This window comes from Micropterus dolomieu, linkage group LG23, assembly GCF_021292245.1.
Source record: "Micropterus dolomieu isolate WLL.071019.BEF.003 ecotype Adirondacks linkage group LG23, ASM2129224v1, whole genome shotgun sequence".
Lineage (NCBI taxonomy): Eukaryota > Metazoa > Chordata > Actinopteri > Centrarchiformes > Centrarchidae > Micropterus > Micropterus dolomieu.
In genome coordinates, this window is record NC_060172.1 from 30,928,162 (window position 1) to 30,948,898 (window position 20,737).

The 20,737-nt window shown below is 39.2% G+C and overlaps 2 protein-coding genes across 2 annotated transcripts in view; both read left to right on the forward strand.

Annotated features, from left to right (window-relative positions):
* The first annotated feature begins 2,726 nt into the window (after positions 1 to 2,726).
* On the forward strand, positions 2,727 to 14,395 carry dgat2 (diacylglycerol O-acyltransferase 2). Its single transcript, XM_046040071.1, has 8 exons — positions 2,727 to 2,938; positions 4,556 to 4,684; positions 4,967 to 5,074; positions 6,293 to 6,363; positions 9,737 to 9,941; positions 10,547 to 10,721; positions 12,386 to 12,588; positions 12,832 to 14,395. The coding sequence occupies exons 1-8, from the start codon at positions 2,899 to 2,901 to the stop codon at positions 12,984 to 12,986; spliced, it is 1,086 nt and encodes a 361-aa protein (XP_045896027.1). The 5' UTR covers positions 2,727 to 2,898; the 3' UTR covers positions 12,987 to 14,395.
* A 1,633-nt stretch (positions 14,396 to 16,028) lies between these two features.
* uvrag (UV radiation resistance associated gene) overlaps positions 16,029 to 20,737 on the forward strand; it is a 95,865-nt gene continuing 91,156 nt past the window's right edge. Inside the window, exons 1-2 of the mRNA XM_046040146.1 lie at positions 16,029 to 16,349; positions 19,955 to 20,072. Coding sequence (XP_045896102.1) covers positions 16,245 to 16,349; positions 19,955 to 20,072 — 223 coding nt within the window. The 5' untranslated portion in view covers positions 16,029 to 16,244. The remainder of the gene's footprint in view (positions 16,350 to 19,954; positions 20,073 to 20,737) is intronic.

Genomic DNA, 20,737 nt, shown 5'->3' on the forward strand with positions numbered 1-20,737 from the left:
TGTTCAACCATTTTGCATGTAGTGACTTACGCAATGAACTTATGTCTAGATGTTTTGGGGGGTAAGACTTCTCAACAAAGAACCAGTATACTGTAATAAATTGTGATCAACATGAGTAAGCAATTGATAATGTAGGAAACAGCAGACAAATGTACATAATAATTTCCATAAAAGTGTCAAAGCATGTGCAATTTGAAATTTCTCAAAAGACTGAGAAATTGCTTTTACATATGATGTGCACAAGCGACTAGATGATGTGGAGGTTGAACAAGATGTGAGAAATGTATCAAAGGGACTGAAAACAACTGGATTCTATAATGAAATACTGATTTATATGAAAAGATCAGTCAAATTTCAGGGATAAAAGTTCAACAAATGTACGTAATGCTTCCTGTTGTTAGTGTTTTGTAGGTCAGAGTGACAATGTATGAGTGGGTATTGTTGCCAGTGTTTTGGCTGAACGAGTTTATTTTGAGGCTTACTTGAAGTGTTTTGGTGGTTTGAGCGACTTTTAGAGGTGAGATTAACTGTTTGGCCAGGATGCATGTTGGTAATGCAGAGTTTTGAAAAAGTGGCTTCAGTTTTGACCATTGCATCTTAGCAATTGAAAAAAACTGTAAAGGCATTGTTGTGATGACCACAGCTGCTCACAGTTGTTAACTGTTTGTGAGTGAGGTCAGGGTAACAACATTATTGACTTCTTTTTGAAGACGGTGGTCAAAGTACAATAGTGTTCACTGAATCCTTCTTCTTTATATCTTATCTAGCCTTATTTTCTGAAAAGAAAAAAAACATAAATGGAGTTCCGGGCCCTCAAGTTATTACAAATACATAACAACAGTGGCTTGACATTTTTTATGATTGAAGAGTTGTGTAAATTTGACTGCTTAGTGAGTCCTTAAGTAAAACAAATATAGAAAGGAAGCTTGCATGATAAAGTCCTATCTATAGATGATTTGGTATCTGTTCTACAGATACGATGGCCATACACTGAATGAATTATGTAAGAAAATGGAACACAAAAAACAAACGTGTAAACAGGTTAGATTAATTGAGGGATTGCATTACACATGACAAAATATTATATGCAGGAAAAACGAGACTGAACAACTTGAACTCATCACATCCTTACAATCTCGACTGTTAAGTACAGTAAATGCCAAAATAACAGAGAGAAAACACGATTAATATTAGAGGTTTGTTGCTGAGACTGTAATGTAAAATTGCGTGATAATATCGCTGATGTCCCAAATTGTTAGATATTGACATTTCACAACAACAGTCTCATGTCAACGACTGTATGACGGCTTTCATCCAAAAACAGTTATGATGCCTGGGCCCAGATATGTGCTATCAGTTTACCTTTTTGGGATTGCATTAGATACAAAGTGCAAAAGATTTTTCCAGTAGAGACTGGCTATAATATTTAATTTGATAAAGTGATATGGGGCCCCGACATGGACGGGGGCTGTGACTGAAAACGTTCTAAGAATCATGACTTCAGCAGAATTATTACATCAAACAAACACAAAAGCTTAGACTGGAGTGTGTATTTATTCATTTAATTTCTTCAATTGGGCGTTTGTAATATAGTTTCCCTATAGTATGGTGAAGTGCCAAAATTCCAGGCGTCTGGATGTACTGTGGATGTTAAATTGCTACTGGCCTCCTTTTTGAATCAGCATGACTTCTGTTTCTATAGATTAAAACTTGACTTGCCAGCAGCTGTACATTAGTCCTGTGCCCACCTTCAGCAGGTACTGGCTTGGTGAGTGCCCTCTGGCAGACTCTCTGGCAGAAGCCACAGAGAGCAGGACTTACCTGGAAGCTTGACCCGATGGCAGCCTCTGTAGACTTACACAACCCACAGCTGCCACTGACTGCCGTGCTCAGTGCCTGTGCAACAGCTGCAATAACTCTCCAATGTTATATGACAGCAGTGCAAATCATTTTGTTAGAGCTGCTTTTATTTTGCATCAAATAGCCTTGATATACAGAACCAACCCATCACAGAAAAGAGTTTTTTTTGTCTGAACATGTGAAACAAGGCTTCATGTGGGCAGCTGTGGCTTATATTGTGTAAGGCTACAGATGCTGCCATCTGTTTATAATGTAAGAGTTAAACTATCACAGGATAAGTTATATTGCTCTACTAGAATAAATAAAGTGACAACATAGACAAAAGTCTCATTTAACCTACTGCTCATGTTACATAAAGTCTGTAATTCTATTTGGGCATTGCCTGACCATTGAGAACAAACCATAGATAAAGTAGGCTACATGCATTACAACAAAAAATACCATGTGTTGTATAGGCCTTTATACTGTAGACCAACCATGGGACATATAAGATGACAATCATTTATTTTGTAGTGATCTAATAGTAAAGTATCAATAATTAGGACACATACAGCACTGTTAATGTAAAACTGAACACTTATACCACGTTCACAGATACAACCATGTGACTATAAGACTGTCTCTTCCAACCCACAGGTGCAGGCTTACACCTGATGAAGTGGTGAGGCAAGATTGATGCACAAAAAGATGTTTATCACAGTTGAATCACGTGACCCCCCCCCCCCATAAATACACAGCGAGAGGCGCAGGAGCTCATTGCTCCTTCTGATTTTCCACCTGTTGACCTGTGTGTGTCTTCTGAACAGGGAGGACACCGCCACTTCCAGCTTCACATTACAAATAAATGTCTTGTCTTGTCTCCGTGTTTTTGGCTCCTCCCCGCACTCATTAAATGTCGCACGGCGCGTCAGTCTGCTGTAGTCGCAGGCAGACAGAGGAGCTGTAGAGTTGGACTTCCATCATCTTGACAGCAAGAAAACAGCTGTTTTTTTTTTTTTTTGTCTTTCGGGCACCTTCACCATCCAAGAAGCCTCGGCTATGAAGACCATTCTTGCTGCATACTCTGGCGTCCTCAAAGGTAAGACGGTTACTGGCTTGCTTGTGCAACGTGGGCTGCAGCAAGCAAACAAACCAAAGGTGGTCAAACAAACCAGGAGTCGTTTGTGTTTCAGATCAGAAGGACATGGGACACACACACACGCACGCACCAGCCAGTTTCTGTCATGTTGTGTAAAGCACTTTGTGGCATTCTAACAAAACTTGCCTTTTAAAAGTACCATCATTATTATTCTATCAGAAAACATTTTAGAGGGAAGGTGCAGCAATGCAATAAAAACACTTAAAACATATTTTAATTTTCAAAACTAAAAATGTGCCCCCCCCCCACCCAACCCCAAACGTTTTCAAAACTTTAAAAAAGGAGGGATGATTAAAGAAAATTAAATTGGAGTTAATGCTGCAATATTTGATCTGTGCGCTGTGACTGTTAGTGCCGCTGCTTCCAAGTCAGGTACTAACAGAATGCAACTAACTGTTCTTGTTTACTGGGTGTGAGTAGGCCGACAGTGAGAGCAATTTTAAGCTGGAGTCAAATTCTTTCTATGTGTACACATACTTGGCTAATAAAGCTGATTCTGAACATATACAGAATTATGAGCAGCACTTGTTTGCTCATTTAGAGGTTTTGAATTTTTTATTGCAGTTGAAAGTTTAAAATTTTGGCTAAATTAAGAATTATTTGCCAATGTCCACAGTGTGAATTAAAGATTTCTTCTGGGAAAATGAATGAACTTTTAACTGGAGGCTAGTCTAGTAAAGAAATTGTACATCATTGTTCTATAAGGCAGCCCAGGCCTGCGAGGTCTGCTATGCTTATGAATCCGTGAGTTAACTTGATGACACTCTTTTGCTGTGTGGTGTCAGAAATTCACTTTTAATTTGCAAATGTAAAAAGTGTCAATGAACCGATAATGAAACTGGATGATTTTTCACAAACAAGCACATGGATCCGCTGCGGGACATACTGGTGTTTGTTTACCCTTCTGATTGGTGGCCAGTTTGATCTGGCTCGCCCCGGGATTCTAAGAGCATAGTGCAAGTGGGCAGATTAACCATGAACTGTTCATCCTGGCCAACTCCATCTCTCTTCATCAGTCACTGGCACTGATTCAAGAGTCATAGCATCAAGAGTCATAGCATCATAGTTTACAGGTAATACCACCAGCTGCCTGGTGCTGGGTTATTTTCAGTGTGTACAGATGGGATTAGACAACAGTGTTTTCCTGGAGGGGAGATCATCTTCTTAGTGACTCTCAGCAGTATGAGCTTGACTAGCTTTATTCGCTCGTGATGTGTCCATTAGTTAATGCTCCCTCTCTGCACACAACCTTACATGTAGCTGCGTGGCTTCACTTTTATGGGCTGGTGACAGAAAGAGCTGGTGAGTATCCTAGGCCGTGTAGCTTTGTTTTGTTTGATATTCACCTTTTGGCTTGGCTTAACTCAAAGCAGGACTAGGAAAGTATTACTACTAGGGGCGTGTTACCTGCATCTTTTTGGTCTGATTCATCGCCAAATGTTTCTCTTCCTCATCTATTTAAGTTTCTCTAACTGGGTCTTAATCCACACACATGGATACAGTTTTGATCAAACCCCTTTTATGCTCTTGCTCTCGTCTTGCATGTCTTGTCTCCAGGGACTGGCTCCAGCATCCTCTCTGCCCTGCAGGACCTGCCCTTGGCATTCTGGCCCTGCAGATCCAAGATGGAAAAACATCTTCAGGTCATCTCTGTGCTGCAGTGGGTGATCACCTTCTTAGCTTTGGGTGAGTGAGTGTGCTTGTGTGCGCGGGGCTCTGTGTATTTCACCTAAGCTGTAAGAAAGCAAAGAAACCTAGAAGACTTAACTTCTAGTCCCATTAATCTCCTAATACGGGGGTTAGATCTCTGAGCTGCACACATACTTGCTTCTGACTTGTGATTCCTTTTCTAGCATAGCTTTAACTGAATAGTTTAGCCTTTATATCAATACTTCATATTATTTTAGGTAATAGATTTGTCCGTATTTACTTATACTTAATTGTGCTGTCTCTCCCCTTTCCCTCCAGGTGCTGCCTGCACTGTGCTGCTCATCTACATGTTCTGCACTGACTGCTGGCTTATTGCTGCTGTTTACACCGCCTGGCTCATCGTAGACTGGAACACCCCGAAACAAGGCAGGACATTACAGATCAATTAAAAATCACTGTTGTTTAATAGTTCAATTTTGAGTCCCACATGAAAAAAAATCACTGGTCTGATGACATTTCCAAATATTTATAGACATGATATATCAGAAGCTACTGGTCTTATTTTTCTGAAAGTTGGATTTATGCATTTATCTATATTATGCATTCTATTTCATTCTTCCTGACTGCCAAAGGCAGTGCTTAACACTGGATGTTATCCATCTCGCGCATGTTGCAGATGGAGTATTCAATATCAACAAAGTCACCTGTGACCTGAAATGATGCGGGTCGAGGCTTATATAAGGCCACATCATCATGAAAAATTACCCTACAAAATCTTCTAGCCAAGATTCTGGGTGACGGAGAACTCTAGCAGTCATCTAGAATTCATAGAACCGTAGTTACATACATAACTCTCGTTTTTGCACTATTTTTGTTACTTTTGTAATGATTAGCACACACAATGTGCTTTTGTTTAGAGCTTGTTTCTTTTGGTTGGTTCTTAACCTGTTTATATTAGAAAGGTCACATTTTGTGCTGAATAAAAGTATAGGATATAGGCTGTTTTTAGCCATGCAAGCAATGTCGCTCTGTGGTTGGCAATGCTGGTCTGTCAGTTGGTCGGCCTGTCTTTGGTTACTTGTCTCCAGACTGAGAGATCAACTAGTATTTGGACCATCATAAGGTTTACATTTGGTGCTAAAGCAACACTTTGGTTTACAAACAAACACCTGCAAATCTAATGGCATTCTCATCAGCCTCAGCTGTACGTTGTGTCTATTGCTAATTAGAAAATGTTAGCATGCTAACAAGCTAAACTACGATGGTGAACATGCCTGTTAAACATAAGCATGTTGCATGCTAATGTTAGCATTTAGCTCAAAACACAGCGCTATGCCAAAGTACAGCCGTATTTACATGTAATTGTAGAGTTAGTTTTTTTTTTTTTTTTAAATAGGGCTGAAATAGTCTATCAACAGAAAATGACAACAAGGTTGATAATCAATTAATGGTTTAAGTAATTTATCAAGCAAAAATTACATTAATTGGTTCCAGCTTCTCAAATGTGATTGTCGTTGTTGTATTGTTAATAAATATAAACTTCTCTTTCTAACCTCCATTAAAAACAGGAATTTTGAAAATAATTGAGTTGCAGCTCTAATTTTGATGATGAAAGTGATTTCTTATCTGTAATGTTCTCTTCAGGTGGCAGAAGGTCCTCTTGGGTGAGGAGCTGGACAGTGTGGACATATTTCCGAGACTACTTTCCAATCAGGGTGGGTACCTCAACAGAACAGTGTAAGAATTGAGATGTCAGAGTTGCAACCAGCAAAGAAATGAACCATGAAAACGTGCCCAACTATGTGCATTTTGTTGCTGTCACTCAAAAAGTACACTTACTACTTATAACTCATGCTTAGGCTAGTCCGCATTGTATGATTTTCGCCTGTTGATCGATTTCCAGCTGTGCATTGGTTTGACATTATAGATAAGCTTATCAGGGGTGGATTGGGTATCAACTGTTGGATCCATGTTGTTCCTTGTCCCATGTTGATTAGGGCCTGACGTTGGTTGGGAGTTTTAGACTTTGTCCCGCCTGATAGGCTAAGGAGCAGTGCTAAGTTTGTTTTGCCTGCATCCTTGAGAGGACAGCCCTGGTTCAGAGTACCGAGGGAAGAGTTACTGCAAACTGGCACATGCACAACAAAGCACACACTGAATGCAGTGGGAGGGCGGTGCGTGACTAAACTGTCAGTGAAAGGGAGAGAAGTCAAGATTGGAGTGTGTTTAAAGAGAGAATATGTTTTCTCTGAGATATTCTGCTTGATTATATCCTAACTGTCCAAAACCTACAGCAGTCATGCGCTTTTATTGAAGCATCACTTTTGTACAGACTTGAGCTGCTGTCATTCAAAACAAAAATAATCAGGAACTCTTTTTATGTATTTATGGTATTTTCTCATTCTCTAGTTCCAGTTTCTCCAATATGCAGATTTGCCACTTTTTTTTATATCATTGTGAATCAAATTTTTGTAGGTTTTGGACAGTTAGGATATTGTCACTTAGGACAATATTCTGCTGCATTTTATATACAAAGCAATTGCAATATCACACTCACACCTGTATTCCTCTCTTGCTGTATTAGCTTCTGTTTGCCCTCACAATGCTAGTGAAACACAGGCTTTCATACAGCTTGTTTGATTTCATCATTTTAAAATCACTTCAGTGTAAGGACAAATGGGCTGCCTCTGTGTTGATGAGCTTATCTATGAGTGTAGAAAGAAAAGAGGGCTGTATCACTCCAGGGAGAGGAAGTTAAATTCCTACCCTTTGAACTTTAAACTTTGTTCATTACATTGATCTGCACTGTTGTACCATAGCAGTTCGTCTCAGTGGGTTGATGAAGTCATTCTTTTGTCACCCAGACTCTTAATGCTCTAGTTTTTCTCCCTTTTTAAGAACCCTAAATATTGCTGCAATACATACATTCATTTTTTTTGCTGTTGTGCAAAGTTTTTGCTTTCTGGCAGTGTTGAAATATTAGTTACTGACATGGGCAAGTCTGTAGTTGAAAGTTCATCTCTTGTAACAGAGCTGAATAAGTCATTTAATGTGGATTAAGATACTAATAATAAAAAAAAATAAAAATTATTGGTCAATAGCTCAAAATAACCAGACTATATCCACAGGGCCATTAATTGATTTTAGAGCAAGCGTTTTATCATGAACACATGACTTTATTTCTATGAGTTGGAAGCCAACTGGTCAAAGTCCAAACCAACTTTAAAATCAAGTAAGTAAGTGAGGACTGTAAGAGGTCTGGAGTGTGACGGTTATGAAAACAGTTACATGAACGTCTGCAAAACTGTATCAACACTAGAAACAAAGACTCTTCTGTTTTTTTTCCTTTTGTTTTTTTTCCAGTAACCAGTGAATCTAGCCTCCATCTCTTTACTGTCTCCTCTAACTATTCAAGCTGTTAAATGCTGTGTATGATCTCCCGCCGTCCCACCGTAACCCCTTTACACCTGCCATGCCAGCCAGGTGAAGTTCTGCACTACTATGGAGATCTTGAATGTGATCTCCTTTGCTAATGTGGTTATGCAACTGTTGTGTTTGACTAGCTACTAAGGGAGCTTTGTGTACTCATTGTGATGGAAGGCTACAGTGCAGATCATTTAGCAGTTTCATAACTTCAACATGAAACCAAGAGGCTAAAATAATGCTGAATGTTTAAAGTTGTACTTTATTGTTGCCTGAACAGGTGCACAGGTCATCATTTTACAACAGTACATGGGTGTACTGTACAGAGGAGAGTCATGACGGGTTTGAGCTGATAAGGATGTTCTATTTCATGTACAGTTAAGGGGTAGCTACAGTATACATGAATGGATTTAAGATTTCATAAAGTGTGAGGTTTGATTAACTGTGACACTCTAAAGTTGCAGGTTGATTGCATTTGCACAGTGCATGTGTTTCACGGCTTTACATTTAACTGAATTACAATTACTGTTTTGGCAATTATATTGATGATCAATTTAATATTTTTTTCGTTGTTCAATTAAAAATGAAAAACCTTCTCTGCTTCCAACTTCCCACATGTAAAGATTTCCTGTGGTAATGCATTGTTAAAGGTCCAGTGTGTAATATTTCTGAGGATCTATTGACAGGAATGCAATATACTATCCATATCTATGTTGAATACGTACGTTCAAAGAAGTACATAATAATACACACATAATCTATAGGGTTCGGCAAATAAGTTAATTGTTGGATGAGAATATAATATAATATTGACCTTCAGTGACATGTTGGTTGGTTAGCTCATTTGGTAAAGTACAGGATTTGCAATCCAAGGATTCAGTGTTTGATCCCCCTTTCAGGGCAATTTCTCTCTTCAACAAATGGATTCTGCAGTGACAGTTTCTCACATTACAGCATGTGCTACAGTGTTTTTATTTCGGTGTTTGATCCGCATCCATCAACCTACCGGCGCTTTTTCATTTCCCCAGTGTATCCAGGCAGAGGACATTTAGGGGAATGGGAAATTATGGGTTATTTGTATTAGTTGTGTGTTTACCAGTATGTTTTAAGGTTCTCTCTATTGTTGTATGATGTAATGCCTACTTGATTGATCTGCAAACTAATTTCCCTATGGGGACAAATAAAGAGATTGATTGATTTGATTTTGTGCTCTGTCAGCCACCGTAGCTTTCCTATGCTCTTTCAAAGGTTAGGGGGCAGTGGTAGACTTGACAGAAACTGCTAGATACCACTAAATCTTACACACTGAACTTTTAATGGAATATTTTATACTTTTTAATAATGAAGTATGTTAATTTTTTGGATATTAACGGCAAAATCTACTATGCTATAGAGATTATAATGATATATAACAACAAAGTTCATTGTATAGCACATCTCAAACAATTTTACACTACACAAATAAAAGGCAACAATACAGGAATAAACTTGACTTTGCAGAAACCAGAATAATATGTGTATAATAAGTATTTAGTGTAGAATTGTTTTTCAGTCAAATTGGTCACTAACATGACATTTCTCCTATCAGATGTTTCCTGTCTAGCAGTGTCCCCCTCAAATGGAAATCAGCCTCACACTGGTCCTCTTTGTGCTATTGTCCTCCAGCTAATTAAGACCCACAACCTGCTGCCCAGCCGGAACTACATATTTGGCTACCATCCGCATGGCATCTTCTGCTTCGGTGCTTTCTGCAACTTTGGGACAGAAGCCACAGCCTTCTCCAAGAAATTCCCGGGCATCAAGCCCTCCTTGGCAACCCTGGCAGGAAACTTCCGCTTGCCCGTCCTTCGAGACTACCTGATGTCTGGAGGTAAGATGAGGTCTTGGAAGTGGACCTTTGTCCTATTGCTCACCTGAAATATCTTATGTTTACTTGGATCTGCTGATTTCACTGATTGCTGAAGGGCTATTTGCCTTTCAGGCTTCATCCTTCCCCATAGATACTGTACATTCTCTCTTAGGTTACTATAGGTACATGTTGTTTTATTGGTAAACAGCTTTCATAGGACTTTCTTTGTCTATTTTTGTTATGTGTAATGTAACAATATTCTCTGCAAAATGTCTGTTTTGAAACAATGTTTTCATTGTCAGCTACTATGGTTCAGATTTTGCACATGCTCAACATGGTTTATTTAATTGTACTTAAGTGTTTTGTGACTTGTAGGTTTTGCCGCACAGAACAATGCACTAAGTACAACAAAGCTAAATATAAGAAGAAAGAATTGCAATATTTGCAGCCAGGATATGACTAGGTCTAGGAGATATCAAAATATTTTGTATTAATCTATAGAAAAATGCCATTATTGCACAGTATTAGAAATGCAAACACACTGAGCAAGCAAGTGTATTTGGCTCAGGCCCACTTCTTTGTTACTGCAATTTTAATTATTTTTCCATCTTTTTTTTCCCTCTCAGGTATCTGTCCAGTAAACAGGAATTCTATCGAATACCTGCTGTCACATAACGGGACAGGAAATGCTGTGGTCATCGTTGTTGGAGGGGCAGCGGAGTCTCTGGAGTGTACACAAGGCATAAATTCTGTCACATTGAAGAACCGTAAAGGCTTTGTGAAGCTGGCCCTGCAGAAAGGGTAAGCTGGCTGCACAATTGCAACTGCAACATTGAACATGAAAATATAATTCTCAGGGCTGCAGTGACTAGAAATGTTGAAATTACCTCACAGAGAGCATTACCAAGCCTTTTTATTAATGTGCAGTGTTGTCCCTCATAAAGCTTGGAGCTCCTTTTGGCATGCAGTACTTTTTTGGAAGGGTCAGACTGTTTTAGCTGGCTTTGTGCTGCACTCAGCCATGCATTAATTACTATAACAAACTGCACTATTTCTGTCACTAACCCAAACAAGCCTCATTCCTCCTCAAATATAGCTTTGGATCACAGGGTGCACCTTGCACTAAGAAGCTTATGGCTTGCTAGAAAAAACACGCAGTTATGCAGAACTTCATTCATAATAACTAGATTAGCATTCCAGCTGATATAAACCTGGATTGTATATTGAGGTGACTTGCTTATAAAATAGAGATGATGTTGAAACCACTTAAATAACAACACTGAATTGTTTTTATAATGATGAAAATTGAGTAAAAAGTGCAATCAATTAATATTAATATTCATACTTTTATTAAAAAAGCCATTATTGTGTGTACCTCATTCAAAGTAGATATGTTTACATTATGAAGTATAAGTTTCTTGTTTGCTATAAATCCACATTTCAGATGGCACATAGAAAAGTGGTTCTAGGTGGGTGTGAGATGATCACACAACATGTTAGGAAAGAAGAACAAAAATATCTGCTCCACGAAATCATGTTTATTTTTGGGAAATCTTTCTTATTTTTTGTAAAATACTGCACAGTTTTGTCCCTTAATGCCTTCGTATTCATATTTAACAGTCTGGGGAGGTAAAGATTGGCATGTTCACAGCTCATGGAAATATGTAGCCTTTGAGGTGTCGAGAGTTGACTTTTTTTTTAAGGGTCACAAGCCCAAAAACGTTGGGGCCCACTTTTTCAGATGGGGCTCTATTCAAGGATTGGTAATGAATGATTAAAAAAAAAAAAAAAAAGATTCATAAATTATGAATAACATAAATTAAGAGTCCCAAATGTTTTATAGGTCCAAAAACCTTCTATGAAAACATCTGGGCAACTGGTAAAATGCTAAACTTCAAGCTTAGCGACAGATCTAGTTAGATATAAGGAATATCGATCCAGAAAGTTTCCTGATTGACATAATCCCTTTCATAATTGTTATACCTAGCCAAGACAAATATGTGGCTCTTCACCAACAGTAACACTGAATATAAACCCACACAAATATGAGAAATGTCTGTGATTTTGCAGTCTGCCTATGTGAACATTAAGCTAAACTGATTATTGATAATTAGCACATTGAATACATAAAGCCACAACAAAAGCAACTTCCTTTTTGGAAGTAACTGTTTTACAGATAGAACTGCAATATTACAATTTAAGATATCAAGGCATATAATTTAGGTTATAGGAAAAAAAAAAATGTCTGCAAAGGTTATGTTTTAGTAATTGGGGAAAATGTGTTAAATAGGTGTTCTGTGTATTAGAACCTTTTTTAAAAATTACTAGCTCATTTCTTAATGTTGTTCCTAATTTATAAATAAATTCACATCTGCTGCTTTGTGTAGAAACATACTTTTTGACATTGTCTTACAGTAATGTACATTTGGGGGACAGTTGCTGAGTTACCTGCTCTGTTTTCTCAGGTCTGACCTGGTACCGGTATATTCCTTTGGGGAGAACGATGTCTATAAGCAGGTGATCTTCGAGGAGGGGACCTGCTGGAGATCTCTCCAAAAGAGGTTACAGAAGATCTTAGGCTTTGCCCCGTGCCTTTTCCATGGATGTGGCCTCTTCTTCAGCAACTCCTGGGGCATTGTGCCTTATTGCAAGCCTATCACCACCATAGGCAAGTTTGTCTGCTAATGTTTGGTTTGAGTGATTCAGAGAGGTACACAAAATGTCAACCACCCCACAATACTCTGTTGGTCATTGTCCTCTAATAATCTGTACTAAAACAGCAAACCATTAACAGATCACCAGGACCTGCTTGATTAAGTGTATTGATGGTTAACACTGATGTTTCCAACAATTTCATAACAACTTTGTTTGATTATCTCTTTGTTTTGATTCTCTCCCTGTTTTACAATAGTTGGGGAGCCGATCACAGTGCCAAAAATTGAGGATCCAACTGAGGATATAGTGGATCTATACCATGCAATGTACATCAAGTCCCTCCAGTGCCTTTTTGACAAGTACAAGACCCGCTTTGGCCTGAAAGAGAGTGATGTCCTGTACATCCATTGAGAGGATGAGGGGGGCCTGTTGAAGCTCTGAACTGTGGCAGCATCTTCACCCCTCCACTACCATCCCATCCCTGTCAAGTCTTGGTGCCTGGTTTGGATTATCTCTGGACTGCAAACTATTCACATCAGAGCTACAGAAACCTTTTGTTCTCTGCGTCAACTCTCTCTTTCACTCTCACGCAAGCATGCACGAACGCACACACACAAATAAATGAACACATTTGAAGAATAGTCCCCTCTCCCTCGTGCTGTCATCAGGTTAAACAGACCTGGTTGGAAAAAGTTGCAGAAAAGCTCTCATAAAAAGTATGCCTTTTTTTTATTTGTATTTCCATTTCTCCATGAAGGAATCAGATTTGTACTGTCTTATCAGTCCAGAGGTGGGTTAGCTCCACTAGATGGAGCTGGAAGGTAACATGCAGGACTTAAAAGAAGTGCCAATGTTTTCTTTCTCTCATGCATTCATATAATTCTCCCTAAGCTCTTTGAGATCCTATTATTATATGCTAAAAGCACAAGCAATGCAAGTGGAAGGTACCAATTTATTATTGGGATGATAAGATCCAAAGATTAATTAAGCCAAAGATCTATGCTGTCCACACACATGCAGGTATTTTACTGTATGAAGGCTGAAAGTGAAGAAATTCTACAGGGTGAATTTATATTGTGAATGGACAATATGTGTGATTTTTATAATGCCATAAAGTATTAATTATTTTCTGCAGGGAGGAAAAAGCCTATTTCTGTGCTTGTCTCTCAGTGAATATTTCTGATGCACTTTTTGTATTGCTGATTACCTTCTGAGGGTTTTGTCTCAAGAAAAATGTTGTGGATGGGAGAATTTTGAACAGCACAATATTCAAAATTCTCAGGTCCATGGCATTTATCTTTTGCTTGATTTCCCTTTCTTCTACTAGTGTCCAGGTCTGGATGGGTGTGTTTTGTCTATGCAACAAAAAATAGTGATGTCTTGTAACATTTAAGTCTTATGGAAAGTTTTGAGCTGCAGTTGAAGATGAAGACTGGCAGTGCACAGTGGCTCTCTTTATGACCATGCCATGGGTGATAATTGAAAAGGAAGGGATTTTACTGGTTTTGCTACTGGTATTGTGTTATGTTTGAGGGTGTCACTAGTACTTTTGTAAAATAAGAGTATGTGAGGTATAAATTAATATATCCTGGGAATCCTCTAAATAAGTAAGCATGTGTCATGTTCGTGAGCAGTAAATTATAAGATTGTCATTTGAAAAGCGATTTCCTCTGTTTTCACCACTGGGACTTCTTATAAAGAGCAGTGTAATCCATGTGCAGTAAATTTGCAAGAAATAAACAACAAGACTGTTCTATATGATGAAAGGCATCCTCTGTCTGCCAATATTTAAATTAAACTTTTGTATGTTTTCAGAAGGAGATGTGTGTAGTTTTTGTGTCTTGCTTTTGGGCACACCTTCCCATCACTTTGAGCTATTTCTAACGGTGAATATTTCTCTCAAATTTACTTCACTAGACATCCATTATATGATTTTGACTTCCGTGAGGCTGCTGTAGGACATAGACATTCAAGCGTATTCAACACTGTGTACTTCATTGTCAAGATTAATGAACAGTCTTACTCTGTGAAGTAACCAGTGACAATAGCTGTAAAAACAAATGTTGATTAAAAAGTGGTATAAAGTCAAATGTAAATATTCTGGTCAATGTTTATAAGAAAATGTTAACTATAAAAATGTTTGATCACAGTATCAGTGCTATTTAAAAGCTTATTGTGTTCACCAACAACCCTTATATCAAACCATGCAGGGTCTATTTCAATTACACAAGGCAGAGTATTCCTAAAAGCAGAAAGCAATCAATACTTTTCGCAAAGTCCAAAGACCCTGTGCAAACAGAACTCCTCTATGTGGCTGATACTGCCCCCTGATGGGTGTTCAATATCCTGCAGTCAGGGTGAAGGTTCAACCACAGAGTGTATAGAAAGGGTTCAAGGCAAGCTCACCAAGTCGCCACCCTGAAATAATACGCAGTGGTGCCATAGTCGCATTAAGTATGAAAGAACCTTTACACAAATCATCCTAAAAGTGGAGTAAGCCTGCTACTGCTCAGATGTGGAGATCCAGTAGTGGGGGAAAGTAGGCTCACATACATTTACTCAGGTACCCTACAATTGTGTACAAATTTGAGGTAGGTGTCCTGTAGCTACTTAATTAGCTGTTTTATCGACATAATATTATTTAATAGTTCTACTCAACATTTCAGACAGAAATATAGTTTTTCTACAGTACATTTATCTGACATCTATCATTAACTGTTAAATTGCAGATTCACATCTTACACGCAAAACATTATAAACATGATCAGTTTATAAATAGATTGTAATAGATTTAGCTATCCAACAGTAAGTAAGCTAGTTATTGCCTAATTAGCACCACATTGACAGAAACATAATTACAATGTTGCTTATAAGTTAATCCATCTATAATAACAATCCAATAATATAATATATCCTATAATAATGTAACACAAAGGAGTTATTTTGCATTTAGAGTACTTTTGGATAATTACGTGTTATAGAGTATTTTTACTCTGTGGTGTTACTACTTTTACTAGTCTACTGTAGCGCACACAAGGCACTCCAAATATAGGACACACTTATGGTCTTATTGATCAAATGTCAATAAAGCTGCCCTCAGAGGTTCATGGCTTAATGCTTGTGTACTTGGAGATCAACGACATAAGGTTGACGAGAGCCCCTGGGAAATCTAATTTCTTCGTCCCTTTTTGTTCTAGCTCTTATGGAGTTTGCATGTCAGAAAAGGCCTGGAAGTCACCGTGTAGCTGTCACCTGCATGTCACGTTGTGGGACGCAACTTCCTCATATTTTGCAGCTTTGACAGATTCCAGCGAACGCCCGCCCCCTCCTGGAAGACAAACGGACAATACAACCAATAGCAACACGGGCTTTCAGTAGCAGGTACCGCCTTTACGTGACCTACGTTCGATTGAGCCAATCAGCAGCCTAGATGTCGCGCCTCCCAACCGGAGACGGATTTCCGAACCAAGTGTAGCGAAATAGCCTGCACTTTGTTTACGTCCCGTTGGTTAGCTGTCAGCTGTTGTAGCGCTTTACCCACGCCAACAACCGTACCTGCATGTCTCTGGTGCATGCCTGCAGCTTCTTAAACTTTAAACCGAGTGTCCTGGATGTCGTGGATGGGATGTTTTGTTGAATGAGGGGGACCCGCTAGATGCCGACAGGAGGATGAACTCCATCACCGGTCGGGTTCTCGCCATACCCGCCGCCTCTGTCACCAACTCTGGAGCTTCATCCTCTCGAGCCTTACATGTGGAGCTCACATCCCAGCAGGTAAATGCGAAGCCTCTGAGCTCACGTTGACACGAACTGCTTTCAAATGAACTCAGGAAAACTTGGACCGGGCCCCTCTCAGTGTGCTATGTAGGAGTTTACAAGCAGGCCTGTCAGGCTAGTAGCTAGTTAGCCAGCTACTGCTAGCTCGCAGTTAGCTAGCTTACTGGGAATACATGGAACTGGACTGACACGCCACACGCACACTAAAACCAGTTCGGCTTGTGTTATGCATTTTTGTGCCCGATTGTTTTTTCAGTGTGTTGCCCTATTTTGACTGCTATATATCATTACACTACACTTTTTTTTTTTTTTTTTTTTTTTTTTTTTTTACAGCTAGTATGTTTAAGCTAATGGTAACTTGGCGTTATGTGAGCACGCAGGTGACAGCTCGGGAAGGGAAATGTCATTATGTGATGTTATATTGTCTCATACAGCAATTTTATTGTGACTTGAAAAATGAATAGCCCCCGTTTCATGTATGCTTAGCTAAGCCGATGGACTCTTTGGCCTCAAACACCCATCTCCCAGCCGTTCATTCATTCATTCATTCATTTGGAAACGACATGTAAAACGTCGGCAGATGACAGTTTAACAACTTTTGGACGACTGTAACATCGGTCCATCAAAGTTTCACAGACGCTAGATATCGATTGTATTGAGAAACAGGATATCCACATTGTATATCTTTATTAGGCCAATAATCATATGAATATTGTGCAGTTTTAAAAACAAACATCTGATCTGCACACAACCTCCAGTGAGTCCGGTATGCAGCAGGGCTTTCTTGGACTAAGCTACAAACCTACATCAAAGCACTTCAGTCCAGATCAGGACTCCATATCTAAACTAGAATCTACTAATCCTAACAGTATGCTGCTCCACATTCCCAGCAAGGTGTGGACTAAGTTTAACTTTAGTCAACTGTGAAACTGTTGAGTGCAGCCTATCTCAAATACATGCAGTTGAAATCTCTTGAACAAGCCGCAACATGTTTTCATCAAGTTGCCCTGCTGGGTGTTGCATACTGTTGGGGTTGTTAATGTGGGTATCACTTACACAGCATAGAGTTCAGCTTTCCAACGTCTCATTGGCCTGCGTTGCTTAGCGTGACCTAATCCATATAAGCAGCGTACATGATGGGCAGAGCATGATAATTTAAGTTGGGCGTTCAATTTGTTCTTACTCCAGGAGATCTAACTATTTGTTCCTTAATGATTTTATGTAACTAAGTATGGCAGGGCCTGTACAACATAAGTGCTTGTCCACAGACTTGTGTAATTTCTCTCACTGTCAGAAGGGGGAGACACAAGTTCCCCACTGCAGGTTTAATTGATTGAAATTGATTGAATTTGATTGTGTATTTTCCAGATATTCTCTAACTTGTATTAAAACAAATTATCCCAGCAACATTGCTCTGCTGGCCTACTGGTTCACAGTACCAAAAGATATATAGATTTGCTAAAAGCTTGCCAAATAATAACGCAATAACTAGGGATGCACTGATCCGATACCGAAATTGGTTATCGACGTAATATGGATTCAAATAGCTGGATTGGGTATCTGTGACAAGGGGGGCCAATCTATGGGGCTAATTTATTCAATTTAATTACGTGTGTACTATGGGTAGACCGCAACAGTGCGCTAGGAGAGATAACATAGCATGGAGGGAGCTAAAAACAAGGGGTCAGCAGTTTGGAGGGATTTCACGCTTGCCACGCCAAGAAGGCTACTTGCAATATATGCCAAGCCAATGTTTCCAAGGGATGGCAGAAGCACTGCAAAATATAACATAAAATAGATTATTAATATTACACTGGTATCGGATCAGTACTCATTGGCATTGGCCAATACCCAAAACCCAGGTATTGGTATCTGTATCGGGACTGAAAAGTCTGGATCACTGTATCCCTAGTAAAAATGTACTAAGGCTTTTTCTAGCTGTTACAGAGGCTTGACTGTGTACATAATTCAAGAGTATGGATGGTTATATAGTAATATCATACACTCAGTAGCCAGTTTTATTAGTTACAGCTCGCTGAAACAATGATATATCAATGAGGGTAGACTAAATATTAGAAATGCCAACAAGAGTACCACAAACTGCAGCCTGCAATCTCCTTTCTAAAACAGTTTGAACAGTGAGGATTTATTAATATTTTTAAGATTTATTTATTTTTAGTTTTCTGAGTGGATGCAAATGCTGTGTCAGGGTGTAGCTTCATATCAGGTCTACTCAAATAAAACAAGGGAATCCCCTAGCTGCAAAGTACAGCTCTGTTTCACTAACTGTTTGAAGCCAGAGCTTTGATTTAGTTTGTCCTGACCATTTTCTAAGGAACTGGGATGCCATGCTCAAATTACAGATGTTCAGCGGAAGGCTTGTGACCAGCTAATAAGCTTTGTCATACTAATCTCTTTCTCACAAACCACCATCTGGCTATTTTGATCACATCATGACATGTGGTAAACTAATAGGTAGTGGACCTAACTTAGATTTTTGTCAGAACGTGTAGTTTATAAAAAGGCCTGTGATATTAGTGTAGTTTTATATTGGAGAGCGTAACAGAGCACAGTAATTTCATACTGCACACGTGTACTCACAACCATTTCTCTCTGCCTGTGGTCCACATTAGCACATTCAGAAATGTGCTCTTGTGACATTTTTAAGGGGGGTTAAAAGTCCCTCGCAGAACAATCAGTGTTTTTGTTCTTGCAGCCCTTAATCTTATAGGGAATCCCATGACTTAGATTTATTCCGAACATAGTGGCAGGAGAAAGGCCCGGCCCGCTGGTCAAGGGAGAAGTTGTGATTGTGGTGACATGTTTGCCTGAAGCGGAGTCTTGTGTTTCCACAGTCACGCGCTGGCACACACACACACACGCACACACACCTGCTTTCCACTCACAGTTTATTTTATATAAAGATATTAGATTTTTACTAAAGTAGGCAAACCAATCTGCAAAGAACTTATTAATTAACAAACCCTGTAGATGCAAACTGTTGGTGGTTTGGTTTAGAGATTCACTTTAAACCTTTACTTGCTTAATTGTTGAAGATGAACTGATATGTGGACCTTTTGTTTTTGTGCAGAAAGTTACATGTTTAGAAATGATGGCTTTTCCATAGCTGGCTCATTTTGATCTGTAAATTCTGCGATCATGTCATCATAATCAATCATTTTAGAGCTAAAAACGTTGGCACATTTCTCATGTGACTGTCACGTGTTTGGTAACTCAGTCATGCCTGACAGTCATGGCTGAGTTCACTGGCTACTCAGTTGTAAGATGTCATGCCTCCATTATTTGACTAACATCTATCAGCCTGTCACAACTGGTCTTGCCCTCCATGCATGTTAAATAACTGCTATTTTAGGCTGTTTATATATAAGATACACAATGTGATACTTCACTGATATCTAGAGGCATCTCTTTTTTACTTCTCCTGGGACCCAGTTAGGACTCGGTGCCTTCAGAACAGCCTAGATAGTATTTGCCAGTGAACATCACCTGATTGGAATGAACCTGAATACATGTCTGTTACGTGCTTTTCATCCATCCTCGCTCTCTCTTCATCTCTTTTTAATCTTACCCCTGCCAAACAGAGACGATTGCGTCATCTCCGGAGCATCGCAGCCAGAAACATCGTCAACAAGAATGGCTCCCCACTGCTGGACACTTACTTCACCCTCCACCTCTGTATAGGAGACCGCATATCTAGAGGTCAGTGTTAGCAGCCCTCCCACACACACCTTCCTCTGTGTGAGGACTGACAGTGGATAACATTGCTTGTTCTGTTCTCTACAATCTCACATGTAAGACATGTAAACCTTTTATTAGATTATATTTCTTTGCGCCATGTTTTCCCAAACAAAGTATTTTCCACCTCATTTGAACAACTGTAGCTGCTACATGGTCAAAATAGCTAAGGCAATCATGTCAAATATGAAAATTCAAATTGCTTTAATTGTCATTATATGGTTTGTGATGGTTAAGTAATTCAGTGAGCATCTCAAGCCAATGTGTGATTGGAGGACAGGACAGTCCACCCTAAAATAGATTATATTAGTTATATAGTGCAATGATTTTGGACACAAGATTTAACATCTACAAACACAAAATCTGTCTCCCCGAGCTTATAATGTTGTCAGTTTACACTTTATGGAGCCGCAGCATGGACATTGAACCAGTGGCCAAATCTCTGGGCTCCGTGGGAGTGTTGATTTAAAGATTATCCATTCAGGTCTTTTTTAAATGTATGGCTCCCAGCTCTGAAACAGAACGCATAATCCAATGTAGTCACAGTGGTCTCCTCGCTGTGTGGAGAGCAGTGTCAAGAGTTTATCTGCTCTTCAGCAGAAAGTGGTTTGAATTCCCAAATTAAAAGC